This window comes from Euprymna scolopes, chromosome 30 (assembly GCF_053919585.1).
Source record: "Euprymna scolopes isolate OS-2025 chromosome 30, ASM5391958v1, whole genome shotgun sequence".
Taxonomy (NCBI): Eukaryota; Metazoa; Mollusca; class Cephalopoda; order Sepiida; family Sepiolidae; genus Euprymna; species Euprymna scolopes.
In genome coordinates, this window is record NC_136511.1 from 16,098,340 (window position 1) to 16,115,839 (window position 17,500).

The 17,500-nt window shown below is 30.7% G+C and overlaps 1 protein-coding gene across 1 annotated transcript in view; it reads left to right on the top strand.

The window, feature by feature from the left end:
- LOC145254658 (chloride channel protein C-like) overlaps nucleotides 1-17,500 on the top strand; it is a 159,135-nt gene that overhangs the window by 131,130 nt on the left and 10,505 nt on the right. Inside the window, exons 13-16 of the mRNA XM_080113308.1 lie at nucleotides 4,083-4,263; nucleotides 8,470-8,636; nucleotides 10,291-10,473; nucleotides 14,731-14,842. Of these exons, the coding sequence (XP_079969434.1) occupies nucleotides 4,083-4,263; nucleotides 8,470-8,636; nucleotides 10,291-10,473; nucleotides 14,731-14,842 (643 nt within the window). The remainder of the gene's footprint in view (nucleotides 1-4,082; nucleotides 4,264-8,469; nucleotides 8,637-10,290; nucleotides 10,474-14,730; nucleotides 14,843-17,500) is intronic.

A 17,500-nucleotide genomic window follows, 5' to 3' on the forward strand; every position in this document is an offset into this window, starting at 1 on the left:
AAAATGTTTATAACGATTGTTTCAATTTTTACCTATTTTTTACCCTTTTAAAAAAAAACAATTTTAACCAGCTAAAGACCCATAAAAGAACAGCCCATAAAAAATCCAATAATTTGAAACCCCTAGCACCGCTCTGCGATTTTTAGTTTCAGAGAAGATAGAGTTTGAAAATATGGAAGCAGACAGACAGACATATAGCCGCTTATATATTAGATTTATCGTTGGCCATTATTATTAATATTGAAGTAGCATTTTTAGCTCCTTATTATTATTATTATTATTTTAGCATTTTAGCTCCTTATTATTATTATTAATATTGAAGTCACATTTTTTAGCTCTTTATTATTATTATTATTAATATTTTAGCATTTTAGCTCCTTATTATTATTATTATTATTAATATTTTAGCATTTTAGCTCATTATTATTATTATTCATATTTTAGCATTTTAGCTCCTTATTATTATCATTAATATTTTAGCATTTTAGCTCCTTATTATTCTCATTAATATTTTAGCATTTTAGCTCCATATTTGTATCATTAATATTATAACATTTTAGCTCCCTATTATTATCATTAATATTTTAGCATTTTAGCTCCTTATTATTATCATTAATATTTTAGCATTTTAGCTCATTATTATTATTATTAATATTTTAGCATTTTAGCTCCTTATTATTATCATAATTATTTTAGCATTTTAGCTCCTTATTATTATTATTAATATTTTAGCATTTTAGCTCCTTATTATTATCATTAATATTTTAGCATTTTAGCTCCTTATTATTATCATTAATATTTTAGCATTTTAGCTCCTTATTATTATCATTAATATTTTAGCATTTTAGCTATTATTATTATTATTAATATTTTAGCATTTAAGCTCATTATTATTATTATTAATATTTTCGCTTATTATTATTATTAATATTTTAGCATTTTAGCTCATTATTATTATTATTCATATTTTAGCATTTTAGCTCCTTATTATTATCATTAATATTTTAGCATTTAAGCTCCTTATTATTATCATTAATATTTTAGCATTTTAGCTATTATTATTAATAATATTTTAGCATTTTAGCTCCTTATTATTATTATTAATATTTTAGCATTTTAGCTCCTTATTATTATCATTAATATTTTAGCATTTTAGCTATTATTATTATTATAAATATTTAAGCATTTTAGCTCCTTATTATTATTATTAATATTTTAGCATTTTAGCTCCTTATTATTATTATTAATATTTTAGCTTATTATTATTATTATTAATATTTTAGCATTTTAGCTCCTTATTATTATTATTCATATTTTAGCATTTAAGCTCCTTATTATTATAATTAATATTTTAGCATTTTAGCTCCTTATTATTATCATTAATATTTTAGCATTTTAGCTCCTTATTATTATCATTAATATTTTAGCATTTTAGCTCCATATTTTTATCATTAATATTATAACATTTTAGCTCCCTATTATTATCATTAATATTTTAGCATTTTAGCTCCTTATTATTATCATTAATATTTTAGCATTTTAGCTCCTTATTATTATCATTAATATTTTAGCATTTTAGCTCCTTATTATTATTATTAATATTTTAGCATTTTTAGCTCCTTATTATTATTATTAATATTTTAGCATTTTAGCTCCTTATTATTATCATTAATATTTTAGCATTTTAGCTATTATTATTATTATTAATATTTAAGCATTTTAGCTCCTTATTATTATTATTAATATTTTAGCATTTTAGCTCCTTATTATTATTATTAATATTTTAGCTTATTATTATTATTAATATTTTAGCATTTTAGCTCCTTATTATTATTATTCATATTTTAGCATTTAAGCTCCTTATTATTATAATTAATATTTTAGCATTTTAGCTCCTTATTATTATCATTAATATTTTAGCATTTTAGCTCCTTATTATTATCATTAATATTTTAGCATTTTAGCTCCATATTTGTATCATTAATATTATAACATTTTAGCTCCCTATTATTATCATTAATATTTTAGCATTTTAGCTCCTTATTATTATCATTAATATTTTAGCATTTTAGCTCCTTATTATTATCATTAATATTTTAGCATTTTAGCTCCTTATTATTATTATTAATATTTTAGCATTTTTAGCTCCTTATTATTATTATTAATATTTTAGCATTTTAGCTCCTTGTTATTATTATTAATATTTTTGCATTTTAGCTCCTTATTATTATTATTAATAATATTTTAGCATTTTAGCTCCTTATTATTATTATTAATATTTTAGCATTTTAGCTCATTATTATTATTATTAATATTGAATTGAATTTTTTAGCTCCTTTTGATTATTATTAATATTTTAGCATTTTAGCTCCTTATTATTATTATTGTTAATATTGAAGTAGCATTTTTAGCTCCTTACATAAATTATCTTCCTGCCTTGTCTGGAGTAATTTCAAAAAATATATATATTCATAAAATGATTAAGTGTAAATAGTTTCACAAACTTGCAATATTTAAAACTTAAGGATGTTCAAAGAATTTTTAAATGAGAAATCACTTTTTATTCGACAGCGTAGATTCCTTACAATTTTCTAAAAGTTATGAAATACAAGGTCGACTTCAAAAACGTGAAGCAACTATTTACTAATGCGTTACTTACAATCATAATTTCACAATAAACTGCACAAGTGCACAACGTGCTTAGAGTGCTTTCGATGTCCATAAACCTATTCAAATTTTTTTTTTTTTTTTTCATCTGTGTATATGTTGATTTCAGGCTGAAATATTGCTTGTTCAAGTTGATACATAACAATTGCCTTTCACAATGAAGTAGCTAGCACGAAGACATACGAGTGGCATTCAATAAGTAATGCCTCTGATCCACTTTAAACTGCAGTAGAGCAACGAAACGGTACACACTTATTAGTCTGTGTCTATAAATGAGAACAACCCAAAGTTAGACATTTTTGCCCATCGGTTAATACAGCTTTGGAGGTCGAGATTCGGAAATCAAAACGGCATTAAGCCAGAGAGTGTAAGACCAAATATGTAGGATGAGACGGATTTCATTGGCCAACATGCGTGTTCTAAAAACGAAAGGTTATTGTGCAAGAGTTGAATGGCAGAGCTTTCCTTACCTCTTAGTTTAGCTAGCGTCTCTTACATTCTTCAATAATGAAGCATTATAAGCTCCTGTAATTGTGTGCCCCTTAAAAGTAAATTTGTAATCTTTCCATGTCCTGGCCCCCAAAAGACTGTAAGCATGACCTTGCCAGCGTAGGGGTTCACTCTCTTGTATTCCTTGAAGCTGCTGAGTTCAGGTGCCTCCACTGAATTGATTGGACTTTGGTCTCTGGATCAAAGTGATTGGTCCAGGTTTCATCCTGTGTCACCAGCCTCTTGAAAAACTTGATTCATCTTTTTACCACATCTCCCAATTCATCCGTGAACAAGCGACGCGTCCTCGCTTCCGGAAATGTGTCAACAACCTCAGAGACCATTTGGCAGACACCTTATGCATATGCAAATATTCATGAATTATAGTTACCAAGCATCCTGTACTAATCTTGACTTCCTAGGCTATTTGGTTAATAATCACGCGTTCATCGTCAGAAATTGCAGCCTAAACTTAACTGACAGATGCCTCATCAATGTCAGAAAGGAGGCGAATGGCCTTGATGTTATCTCTGGTTTTAGGTGTTTTTCAAGGTCATGTGATGGAGCATTATTGCCGTACTTTTCCTTTATTTTACCCAAAAGTCCTCTGTGGTGAACATTCTTTGAAATAATAATAATAATAATAATAATAATAATAATAATAATAATAATAATAATAATAAACTGAATCACTGCGTGACATTCAACATGCTCCAATGTACATCTGACATAGTTCAAACGATTGGAAATCAAAGCTTCTATGAGTTCAAAGTTGTCATTTTCCAGATAACACATAGAGATATAAAATTATTGCAATGCAAACTTTCAGTCAAGCATAGCATCTGGAAGTAGGTCAGGGATATTACTTATTGAACACAACTTTTACATACGCACACATCGGTAGATTAATTATTTGTTTATTTCAGATTTATTGGTGGTCTTTATGGTCGATTCGTTGGCGTGATTCTTGTTAAGATACTCATGTACAGTGGGAGCCGTGACCCCCATAATTGGTCGTGGATTGATCCCGGAGCTTTTGCCCTCGTCGGAGCAGCTTCTTTTTTTGGAGGTGTCACCCGGTTGACGATGGCAGTGACTGTCATTATGGTAATATTTTTCTTGTATTTACAATGGCGCATTTTTAATCACAGAACGTTCTTTATCTATGTACAAGAGTACAGAATAGTTAACATCCGAGAAATCGTAACATTTTCAATAACAAATGAAAGAAGTGCGATGTGTTTATACGTAATTATCTGGCGCCGCCACTTTTTTTTTTTTGTCATTATCTCTATTTCGTCTAGTGGTTACTATAGAAATAAGCTTCTTTTCATGAAAAGAGAGGACACAAGGAGATGTTCGCTGAGAGTGGCCCGGGATAAAGAGAGAGAAAAAGAGAACAAGAGAAACAGTAATGTGCCTTACTATTGTGGTGGAACTACATGCGTTCCCTACGCATAAACTGATCCATACCGTGGGACAATGCCGTAAGGCGGGAGTCAATATCCGGTGGACGAATCAAGGTTGTTCGTTAGTAAGACGAACAATTCTCACTTTTGTATATTCTTTTAAAGAGAGAGAGGGGGGTATAGCTCATTCACAAGGTCCACGTTCTCCTTCCTCTTCCTGACACAAATATCTCGATGGATAGTTGAAAATCTGGGCGATAATTATTAAGGAGGACCTCACGGTACTATCGACTCCACAAGTAGTTGGTTACTGGGAAGAAATCGGGAGTGGTTAGCCATTTTTTTTTTTTTGTGTGAACTGTCCCAGGATCGACGAAATTGGCGTACAATATCTCGAGATGCAGTTCGTGCTCAGGAGAAAACCAGCTCAATGCAAGCAGGGTGATAGCCACTCAAAGTACAGTACTGTTACTGAATATACGATAATATAATAAAATGGCTTGTGTGTGAGAAAATCAGCAGCGGCCGTAGGATAACTGACTAGCGAAAATATTAGCAGCAGCCGTTTTAGCGATATGAAATTAGTACGTGTGCGCAAATTTGTGTCACAGGGAAGAACGAGGAGAGAAAAGGTAATTAAAAATACACCAGGTGGTCAAAAGGAGAAGCAAGTGGGTACTGGGAAAGATGGGCGTCTGAAAACGAAGCCGACTATGGCGTTAAGTGTTGGGGAGGGAGATTTTGTTTTAAATACGTTTTATGGCAGAGCGTTGTAAAACATGTGAGTGTACGAAAGAACTTTAAAAAAAAAAGAATGAAATGCGTTATTGTGGGAAGAACGTTGCTTAGTCGTAAAATATGCTAAAATATAATGATAAAATACAAGTGCGTTTGAAAGCCAAATCACAACATAATAATTAGGAGAATAAACAAATATTTTACTTGTTTGAAATTTATAACAAATATATTTCAGAGATATACTCCATCTTCAGTATGTTGTTTTGTTTCTTTTTTTTCCTTCTTCCTTGCTATGTTGTAAAGTTGGATGAAAAAAGTCTGTTTGTAAAGAGCCGCGCGTTGTATCTCAGCGGTTGTATTTTGAAATATTTGAACTGTGCGTAGGCAACACGAGAATAACGTCAAGAGTGTGAGTTCATACAGAAAATATAATACTTTAATTCATGGAAATTTCGAATTTATTATTATAGAATCATATATATTACCCATTATGTAGTAGTGTCTTCCCAGCGTCGTATAGTCGTAAAATACGCATACGCGAAAATGATATTTTTATTGATGCAACTTTTGTATTTATTACATTTACAATTTTTCTATTGAATATTATACTGTACACAATATATAGTAGTCGCTGAAAAAAGTAAACTCATGTAGTCGCTCGCATGTCCGTGACTGAGTATATTAAGAAATTCGTTTTATTACTTTTGAAGTAGAAAAGTAGTTTTCAATATAATTGTCAGAGCAAAGAAATAAGATCTAAGTTACAAATATATACGTATATATATATATACATATATTTATATGTATATATATACATATATACATACATATATACATACATGCCTATATATATACACACATATACATATATACATATATATACATATATATATACCATTTTAATAAGTATTATAGTACATAATTATGTCAGCCCCTTTAAGAAACTCGTTTCTTATCGTTGAGCACTTTCAATTAAGTTGGTCAATTTAGCTCTTATGCGAAGATCATCGTATTATGAGTAGATCACTCTGACTGACGTAAAAAATATTTTTTAAATGTTTAAATTTCAACGATATTTCACGCGGTTAACGGTAGCCGATTGGATACGGTCCTTGCTAATGAAGCTAGAGATGGCTTCTGTCGTCAGGTACGAATCTATCGACTGGTGTTAATCGTGACACCCTGCATTGAAGATTCCCGAAAGAATGAAACACTAGTGTCTGTAGGTATTTAATAACTATTATAGTAAATAATTTTATATATATAAGGATAGCACCTGCCCTGTTTTTGTGTTTAATGAAAACATTATGTCAGAGTTTTTGAGAATAGCTCGCGTTACTTTAAAATTAACAGATTTTATACCACCAGTTTCTTGCTGTGTAATAAGGATGATAAAACAAGGTGGGGATAAAAATAAAATATTTAAAAAGTTAAATAAAGCATTTGTTCGTTATCCTGATGCTTTTGAATCGTTTAAGATAAACCAGACTATATTAATAAAGGAAATCCAAAACTATATTAGCAATGTATAAAATGTATTTATAATTACATATAATAAATTTATATATATAAAAAAATGTATATATGTAAAAATAACATATTTTTAACCTTTATATATCTCATTTTAAATAAATAAGAATGTAAATATACAAACTACTAATTATAATGGGGATGATAAGTAGTTAAATGGATTAATCCAAATCTTATAAATAGAAGACTGATAAATTAACAAATGTATCCATTTTAAATGTGGAAATTGATGAATCGCACAGGTAAGAAATTCATTTTTATACTATGAAAAGGTTAGTAATTGCAATTAAGAATAGGAAATTGGATCAAATGTTTGTAACATGTCTTCTTCCTAAGATTAAGGGTAGTGGTGTTTGATCAACACTGCTGGGGAGCCATGATGTAATATACTGTTTTCTTTTTAAATCCCCGAAACAGTGTTTCATGGTAAACAACTGATGATCCATTGAAAAATAAAAAAAATTGATATTATAGTAAATTCGAGAGAGTTGATGCAGTGATTGCAGGTGATTAAATGACTTACTGACTAGATGGTTTTTTAACGAATGATAAAAAGTAATTTTTTGTATAGTTTTAAAGGTTAAAAACTTCAAAGACTATATATATATATATATATATATATATATATATATGCATATCTGTGTGTGTGTGTGTGTGTGTGTGTGTGTGTGTGTGTGTGTGTGTGTGTGTCTACAACCTATATATGTATATACATCCGAACTTGAGATGTTCCAAATTAAAGACTAATGAATACAACGAGGTTGTTAGATAGTACTCGATAACAAGAGCAAGGTAAACAGTTACATTACAGCCATCTATTTCAGTCAATGAGATTTCCTCGGGCGACCCTGAACCAGTCGACGCCGTAGAAAATTTTCTTTTTAATAGAGCTCTTCAAAAGAAAAAAAAACTATAAAAAGTGCGAACTCTCTAAAAGAGAAGGATAAAAATGGAGAAGTCGTATTTCACCCTTTTTGGAAAATCGTTAAAAAATTACTGCAGTTGGATTTATAGATAATATAAATTTGAAATTATTAAAGTGGGGCGTATTTTACGAGAACAGTAGCTTGTGTTAGTGTATGGGTGGACGAGTTAAACTGAATAAATCGAATAATATATATATATATATATATATATACATATATATATATATATATATATACACACATATATACATATATATATACATATATATATACATATATATATACACATATATATACATATATATATACACATATATATACATATATATATACACATATATATACATATATATACACACACATATATACATATATATACACATATATATATATACATATATATATACACACACATATACATACATATATATATACACACACACACACACATATATATATATACATATATATATATATGGATATATATATGTATGTATGTAACATATTTTTGAAAGCTTTACAAAGGTGCTTCAGAGATGATTATGCGCTTCAAAAATATTATTTAAAACATGAACGCTTGAAACAACTCAGGGGATGGCACTCATGTGGCCAAAGGTCGAGTTTTTTTGTTGTTTTTTTTTTGGGGGGGTACCGTTTTTGTCGTGTTACTTAGACAATGATTTTTTACGTTCGTCTTGTTTGTTTTCCAGATGGAACTGACCAATGACGTTCAGTTTTTGCTGCCAATCATGCTATCGATCATGGTATCGAAGTGGCTGGGAGATTTCTTCACTCATCCAATCTGCCATTCCTTACTGGAACTCAAATGTATTCCTTTCTTGCGGGCAGAGCCAAGACTGATCATTGGATCAAAAAGGTCGATATCTTTACAAACTTGTTTCTCATCTTCCCCCTTTCCCTTTCAGACACATACACACACGTACGCACACCCATATATATATATATATATATATATATATATATATATATATATATATATATATATACATATATATATACACATATATGTGACCTTGTAACGATGTATGTAACCCACTTTCCGGTTTACGACATCCGGTTGCGCATGCGCGCATGACCTGCACACTGAAATATTGACGTTATTATTCCGAAATTATTATTTAACATCGGAAGGGTAATAGAAATTATGAAACATGCTCATGGATGTGTAGCGACATATCAAGGCTTAGGTAAAACCAATAAAACGTATACGTTGCTCTACTTTGGTATCAAGCACTCTTGGATTAACCTCGTTAAAACTTCATTCGTTGCTTTATCTCGGGAAAATATTAACCTGGAATCACACACACATACACACACACATACATACATACATACACACACACACACACATATATATGTGTGTGTGTGTGTGTGTGTGTGTGTGTGTGTGTGTATGTCAAGGGTGTGAGTTCCATATAGAAAAGTTGATTTAATTTGAATAAAATACGCATCAAATGCGCTTGAAACCAAATCATTACGTAATATTAGAAAATAAACAAATATTTTACTTTTTTGAAATTTATAACAAATATATTTCGGAGGTATACTCCATCTTCAGTATGTTGTTTTTTTCTTTTTGTCGTTTTTTCTTCTTCTTCTTCTTCTTCTTCTTCTTCTTTGCCATGCTGTAAAGTTGGAGAAAGAAAAGTGCGTTGTATTTTAGTGGTTGTATTTTGAAATATTGGAACAGTGCGTAGGTAACGCGAGAATAACGTCAAGGATGTGAGTTCCATATAGAAACGTTGATTTAATTTGAATTTTAAAAAAATACGCATCAAATGCGCTTGAAACCACATCACAACGTAATATTATCTTTATTATTATCTTTTATATTTTCTTCCTCCAAATTTACAACATGGGAAGGAAGAAGAAAAAAAGAAAGAAAACAACATACTGAGGATGGAGTATAGCTCCGAAATATATTTATGTTATAAATTTCCAAAAAGTAAAATATTTGTTTATTTCTTAATATTACGTTGTGATTTGGTTTCGAGCGCATTGGCTGCGTATTTTATTTTATATACATATATGTAAGAATTGCAGTTTGTTTGAAGCGTGGTGCGTAGTGTGAAAGGAGTTGTGTTTGAAGGCTATATCAAGACGGATGGTAGGAAAAACCGTGGACACGAGTATCCATATAAAAACATAATGACAATATTAGAATAAATTTTCAATCGTTTTCAATTATATTACGTTCATTTAGCAACATCATGCGTCGTACATTATATAAGGTACCGATGACCCTAATTTTCGAGAGTAGTCTCTTCGCCAGGAGGGAAAATAAATGAAACGTGTACAATTGTTCGCTGAGGAGTTTCCTACAAAGTAACTATATATATATATATATATATATATATATATATATATATATATATATATATATATATATATATATATATATATAAAGAGAGAGAGAGAGAGAAAGAGACAGAGAAAGAAAGACAGATACACTATAAAGGTATTTTAAAAGATTTTATTTAAGTAATTTTTTTCCGTTTTCTATCAATCAGAATGAACCCAGAGCTGTACACTGCCCGAGACGTCATGTCCAGACCAGTAGTGACAATTACTTCTCTTGAGAGCGTGTCCGGTCTGGCTAACATTTTACTGACGACAGGTCACAGTGGTTTCCCGGTTATAAAACAGAAATTTGATCAACCCGATGGAAGGTATTTTCACGGACTAATAAACAGGTGAGTCGATTCATTTTATTGAAAGTCAATACCAGAAATCGATTTTTACTTAAAATCAACGACATTTGTCGTTAAGAATTAATTTGAATATTTTAAATTTCAAAGATGGCGTAATAAAATGAAATAAGGTAATTGCAACGTTTCTCACAAATTTTGTATTTTGTATTTCTTTTTAAAGTTGATAAGTGCTTTTCATTCTGACGAGTTAAGGGCGAAATAAATTCATCGATTGATATCATTATTAAATGAATGGTTTTGCATTACGAAACAAGAGCTGTCAAGTATTGTGCATGCGCACTTAAATGAATAAACAGTAAGATTGTCAACATCCTGAAATGTGGAATACAGACTTTTCATTTATTTGCTTATATATATATATATATATATATATATATATATATATATATATATATATACATATATATATATATATATATATATATATATATATATATATATATATACGAAGTACTGATTTTAAATATTAAAAAAAAATGACTTGGGTGCCATCAGCTAGAATCGAAACCCAAATATTTAGTTTGTCAGCCGTGTTCCTTACCGTTTAGGCTATTCACCGACAGATCAGAGAAGATCAGAATGAAACTACTTGTACATATGAAAGAATTTGCGCATGCGCAAAATTAATAGAAATATAAACAGTGAATAATAATGAACAACATTAAACAGTTAGTATTTCACCTTGACAACATATTTCTGTATGCGTTATTCATCAGTCAAAAAAAAGATTTCACTTATAAACAATCTTTCGTGTATGATTGCTATTTCCTGTTAATTTCAGTGTTATTATGTGACCGGTAGTTTAAGAGTTTATCGGTTAAATATTTTCGCACGCACATCTACTGTTTTATTTATATAGAATTGTATACTTCGAACTACTGTTCTCATCTTGAGTGTGACTTTTAACAACGTTTCGGTCAATATAACCTCTGATCTTCTTCAGGTGTATCTGGTTGAACCCGTGAATCTTTCTGTCGAACTCAGGAATCTGCACGGAATTCTGAACATGACCTCTTATTTAATCTACAAGGGTACTATACTTTCATCCTCTTAGCCATGGCTGGGTAAAAATTCTAAGTAATTCGCGGTTCTCAACAAGACAGTCATTTGAAGTTCTCCAACATCGGAATGGACCCCAATTCTCTCAATCCATTCGTCAAATCCTTTTGTTACACTCCCCAGGGCTCCTATCATAATCGATACAACTTCCATCTTCTTCAACTTCCACAATCCTTTTGTCTCCCTAAACCTAAATTCTACCCAATCCACGATTATTAATGATTATTACACCTCCATCTTACATTCATTACTCCTTATTCTCGAGTCACCTTCGGGCCTTGATAAGTGGTGACTCACTTGTAAATAAAAACTTCCTATCTTAACGAAATGAGTAATACAAACGGACAGACATCGAAGTAATATCCACCTAGAGTAACATCCGCTTATTTTTCTACGTTATTGACCGGAGTTCGTTCGCATGGCTTCCGTGAAGAGATTGATCTAAAAAAAACTAAGTTTTTTGCGTCGCTCAAAAAATATGACGACATTCGTCTCGTTCAACTACGCGTTTGTCTACAGCGTTTGGTCAGTGCTCTCTGATTTTACGTCACTCGTCTCTTGGACGGATGCTATGTTATCGAGCACTATCTAACAACCTCATTGTATTCATTAGTCCCTACTTTTGAACATCTCAAGTCCGGATGTATATACATATTTGGGTTTGTAGACACACACACACACACACGCACAGACACAGCAGCTGTTCAAGAGTCGAGTGACGTAAATTTGAGCCAGAGAACACTGACCAACCTTTTTCATTTCTTTTTTCTCTACATTCGCATCTAGCGCTGCTCTATCAATGTTCGTTGTCTTCTGTACCTTTCTTATCCAACAAGATTAGCTCTGGTCTTTTCGCTTCAATCACATTATCATATTATTCATATCCCACAATAATTTCACATTATCACTTTCCACCACGCCTTCTGGAACATGCTCGTACCATTTTTAACTGTATTCCAACCCTTTCTTCTTGCATATATCCCAATGGCCTTTCACGCAATATTGTCATGACGTCTCTTGTATTCCATTTGAGCTACCTTCTCACAACTTCTGACGATGTGTTGTACATTCTCACCTTTCTGTCCACACAGTTGACATAGAGAACTTCCATCCTTGTTATCAATGTGATACTTGCTCTGAGCGCTTGCTCCTGCGCGGCACTTATTATTATTATTATTATTATTATTATTATTATTATTATTATTATTATTATTATTATTATTATGATTATTATTATTATTATTATTATTATTGTTATTGTTATTATTGTTGTTGTTGCTGCTGCTGCTGCTGAAAACGCCATCATATATTAAAATTTGACACGCATAAAATCTAATAAAATTCGAACACCGAAGCTTGTTACATTCCTGCCATATTTAAACAGTGTTTATATGAATTGATTTCATATTGTTAATCAAACTAGTAAAAACAACATTAAGAAATACGTAAAAAAGGGGAAAAACTGCAATGAAAAAAGAAAGCTGCTATTAAGCATTTCAGGTTTTGATATTTATTTTCTAATTCAGCAAGAGATACCAGAAAGCCTGTTATATTTTTTCTCATCGTGCTGCCATTGAACACGACATTATCCACGTCAATTAATAATGCAGATGAAAAATACAAAAAGGTACTCTTCTGATAAAAAGAGATGATTCGCCCAAAATCATGACTTAGCATCCATTCCTACCTCATGCATCGTATTTACCATATTTTGAAATGTCAACTTTTTACATTTTGATGGGGGTCACGTATTATAATGGATTTTGAGATAAGTTTTCCTTTAGTTCTCACAATCCATGGACAATGTTTCTAACAAAGGGGGAATTATTGATGTTTTTAACCAGAATATATCCATATAACATTTATAGTTGCCTATTTTTTTTACTTGAAGTAGTATATTTTGGTTGCTTATATCAAGTGACTTCATGCTTTGTCAAGAGCGATTGCCGTAAATAATCGAATAAGTTTACTTCTTCTCAAAGGACGAGAATGAAAAGCTTGGGAAGGTAGACCCCCTACAACTGCACAGAACAACACTTCCGACGGACAGAGAACACATCTTCAAAAATCGCATGCATTATCCTGATAAACTTTTCTTATCAAATAACACCTCCTCCGCAAAGAATTATAGTTACATTTTTCAATCGTATATTATTGTACCTATTTGGCACCCTACTGTAATAGTTATAAAGTTAACTAGTGTTCATTTTAATCAAGGTCACACTTAGTACATGTCAGGAAAATCTTAATCCCTAAAATAGCATCTGTCCAAGAGACGAGTGACATAAATTTGAGCCAGAGAGCACTGACCAAACGCTGTAGACAAAAGCGTAGTTGAACGAGACGAATGTTGTCATGTTTTTTGAGCGACAGAAAAAAACTTAGTTTTTTTTAGATCAATCTCTTCACGGAAGCCATGCGAACGAACTCCGGTCAATAACGTAGAAAAATAAGCGGATGTTACTCTAGGTGGATATTACTTCGATGTCTGTCCGTTTGTATTACTCATTTCGTTAAGATTGGAAGTTTTTATTTACAAGTGAGTCACCACTTATCAAGGCCCGAAGGTGACTCGAGAATAAGGAGTAATGAATGTAAGATGGAGGTGTAATAATCATTAATAATCGTGGATTGGGTAGAATTTAGGTTATTCAACAGGACAGCTCAACAAGAACTTGTTTACATTGACTTTTATGGTTACCATATTGTAATCAGCCGGGAAGCAGGACAATTGAATAGTGTTCTGCACGCGGGTAGTCATAGAAAAGCAGCTTTCTTCATGAAATGTGCGTTTAGATTTAGGCAAAGATAAAAAGTAGGGAAAAATTGTTGATAGTGATTGTAGCTAGTCGAGTGTTTTTGTAATGTTAAAATAAAGAAGCAAAAAAAAATTATAGTCTCTCTTTCTATCTCTCTTAAAACTATTCTCTTTAAATAAAACCTTGAAAAAACTCAGCGAACATCTCCGTGTATTACCTCATAAAACTTGTTTCATTCTTATTAGTACACGGACGAGGCAATCGACGGTACTTGTGAAACACGATAAAGAAAAATATAAATACTCGCATACATATATAAAATCTTTTTCTATTATTATTGAAAAATATTGCAGAATAAAATAAAAAGTAAAATAACGTAAATTGTTAAGCTTAACGTTGCACCGTTTCTTTTTCTTTATAGGATGGAACTGTACGTATTACTAATGAAGGAGGAATTATTTCAGAGCATTGAGGGTGTTCACCTTGAGATGAACGACGAGAATAAGTCGGTCACGTGGCTAAACTACTCAGAGGTAAAACAGGCGGTTGCTTGCGTTTCTGCTTGCGTTTGCGAGATGCCTTCAATAAATCTTTAGCTTTTTTGTACATTATCGTAGAAAAACTTTGATGTATAAATCTGCGGTCTGCATGCTCTGTCTTGCTATTACACCGATATATATATATATATATATATATATATATATATATATATATATATATATATATATTTGTTTATTGTTATATAAACATGGTCACATCCTGCTGCTACAAATAGCCATTTGTTTCAATCAAACAACAGATATCATCAGGCAGCGACTTGACTATTCAAAAGTTCAATGAATAATAGGTTATATGATATCTGTTGTTTGATTGAAACAAGTGGCTATTTGTAGCAGCAGGATGTGACCATGTTTATATAACAATAAACAAGTATTATCAGCTCTTTTTATTGAGCACTATCTAACAACCTCGTTGAATTCATTAGTCCATCACTTTTGAATAAAAAAACCCGAGTATATCTATATATATATATATATATATATATATATATATATATATAGAGAGAGAGAGAGAGAGAGAGAGAGAGAGAGAGAAAAGAGAGAGAGAGAAGTGAACATTTTTATCTACACGCTTGAAATTTGGTATATACGATATTAAGATATGTGGAATACATTTTAATTGGTTTTCATCTGGAAAAAAGGGCTGCTAAGGGATCAAAATCGGAAAATTGGTATGTGGAAGGTCACCGGATGTTTACCTATTTTCAACTGTTCCACAACTGCGCATGCGCAGTTCTAAACTATGAGAGCTTCCTTATGTTAAGTATGAGCTGGTTTGAAAACACATTTTAAAAGTTATGTCAAGCTAGTGCAATGGTTATCGTACTTGACTCACTATCTTTAGATTTTGGTTTCGATCTCAGCTCGAGTATTTTTCTTTACAAAAAGGTCACGGTTTAGAAATAGTGTGATACCTGCATGCACATGTCTAAATTTATTTTCGTTTTTTTTTTTTTTACTTATTTTCTTAAAGAAATTTATCCTTACGTTTTATAAGTACGGTATTTCTACTTTTAATAGATAAGACTTCTGCATTAAGTAAAATATAATATTCATGCTTATTTCATAACCAGGCAACGCCGGAAATATATATATATATATATATATATATATATATATATATATATATATATATATATATATATATATATATATATATATATATTAAATTGTAATTCAATGAATTTCAAAAAACTCTCATTGAAATGAAATGAAGTGGTTGAGTTTCATATCAAAGAATTTTTATTATTCTAAGCAAGACAAAGAATGTTTTAGAAAGTTTATCTCCTATCCATTCTTTGTCTTGCTTAGAATAATAAAAATTCTTTGATATGAAACTCAACCACTTCATTTCATTTCAATGAGAGTTTTTTGAAATTCATTGAATTACAATTTAATTTATTTGCTCTATCTTGCATATCGAGCAATTCTCGTTTAGATGGGATAACTTATAGAATATTACTGCCAGTAATATTTTGTAAACCAACAATCTCACGTTTACATAACCACTGATTTTTAAATAAAAACTATTCCGAAGTATATATATATATATATATATATATATATATATATATATATATATATATATATATAGTCATCCACATACAGTACTGTTTCTACTTCAAGCCAGGATATATATATATATATATATATATATATATATATATATATATATAACTCAAATGACCTTGTAACGAGTGATGTACCCCACTTTCCGGTTTACGACATCCGGTTAACCCATAACAACGTAAACAAATAAACACAAGTCGCTTCTTTTTGCAGATTTTGACCTGCGCACTGAAATATTATCGTTATTATTTCGAAATTATTATTTAACATGGGACGAGTGGGGGTGTTTTGCAACTATTCTTTATTACAACTGTACTGTCGCTATTTTCTTACAACTAAACAACTTTAACCCGTTGACTAACATAAGAATAATTGTAGTAAAACCAAGACGACGACTACTACTACTACTACTACTACTACTACTACTATTACTTTATACGTCCCTTTTCCTTCCTTGCTTCCTTCCTTCTGTTTTTATTTTATTTATTTAGGTTTTATTTTTTTTGCTTCAGGTTTTATTAATTTTTTTTTTTTAGATTTTAAGTTTCTGTAACTTGGTTGAAGGATTCCAATATGGGTTTTTCATTCTTATATTTCTCATCGATAGGTTCATGTGCGTTTTTACTGCTTATGACTTTCGTCGGCGTTCGATTCGTAGGAAAATCGTGTTTAATTTTCGATTTTTGAGCGATTATTCGGAAAAATAGGTAACTTTACACGAATAGGGAGGATTTTTTCATGCTTGAGTGATCAGTCCGTGATTTTTCATTTTAATATACTTTCATAGAAATGTTTCTGTTATGTCAAAAAAAAATATTTTCTTTACGTCACAAGTGTCACATGAATTCTATAGCTAATATAACATACTGGCCCAACGGGTCATGGGTAGTCACGCATATATATATATATATATATATATATATATATATATATATATATATATATATATATATATATATAGAGAGAGAGAGAGAGAGAGAGAGAGAGAGAGAGAGAGAGAGATGGTTAAATTCATCTTCCGCATCCCCGTGTTTACAAAGCCATTTGGCGGAAGTAACGGCA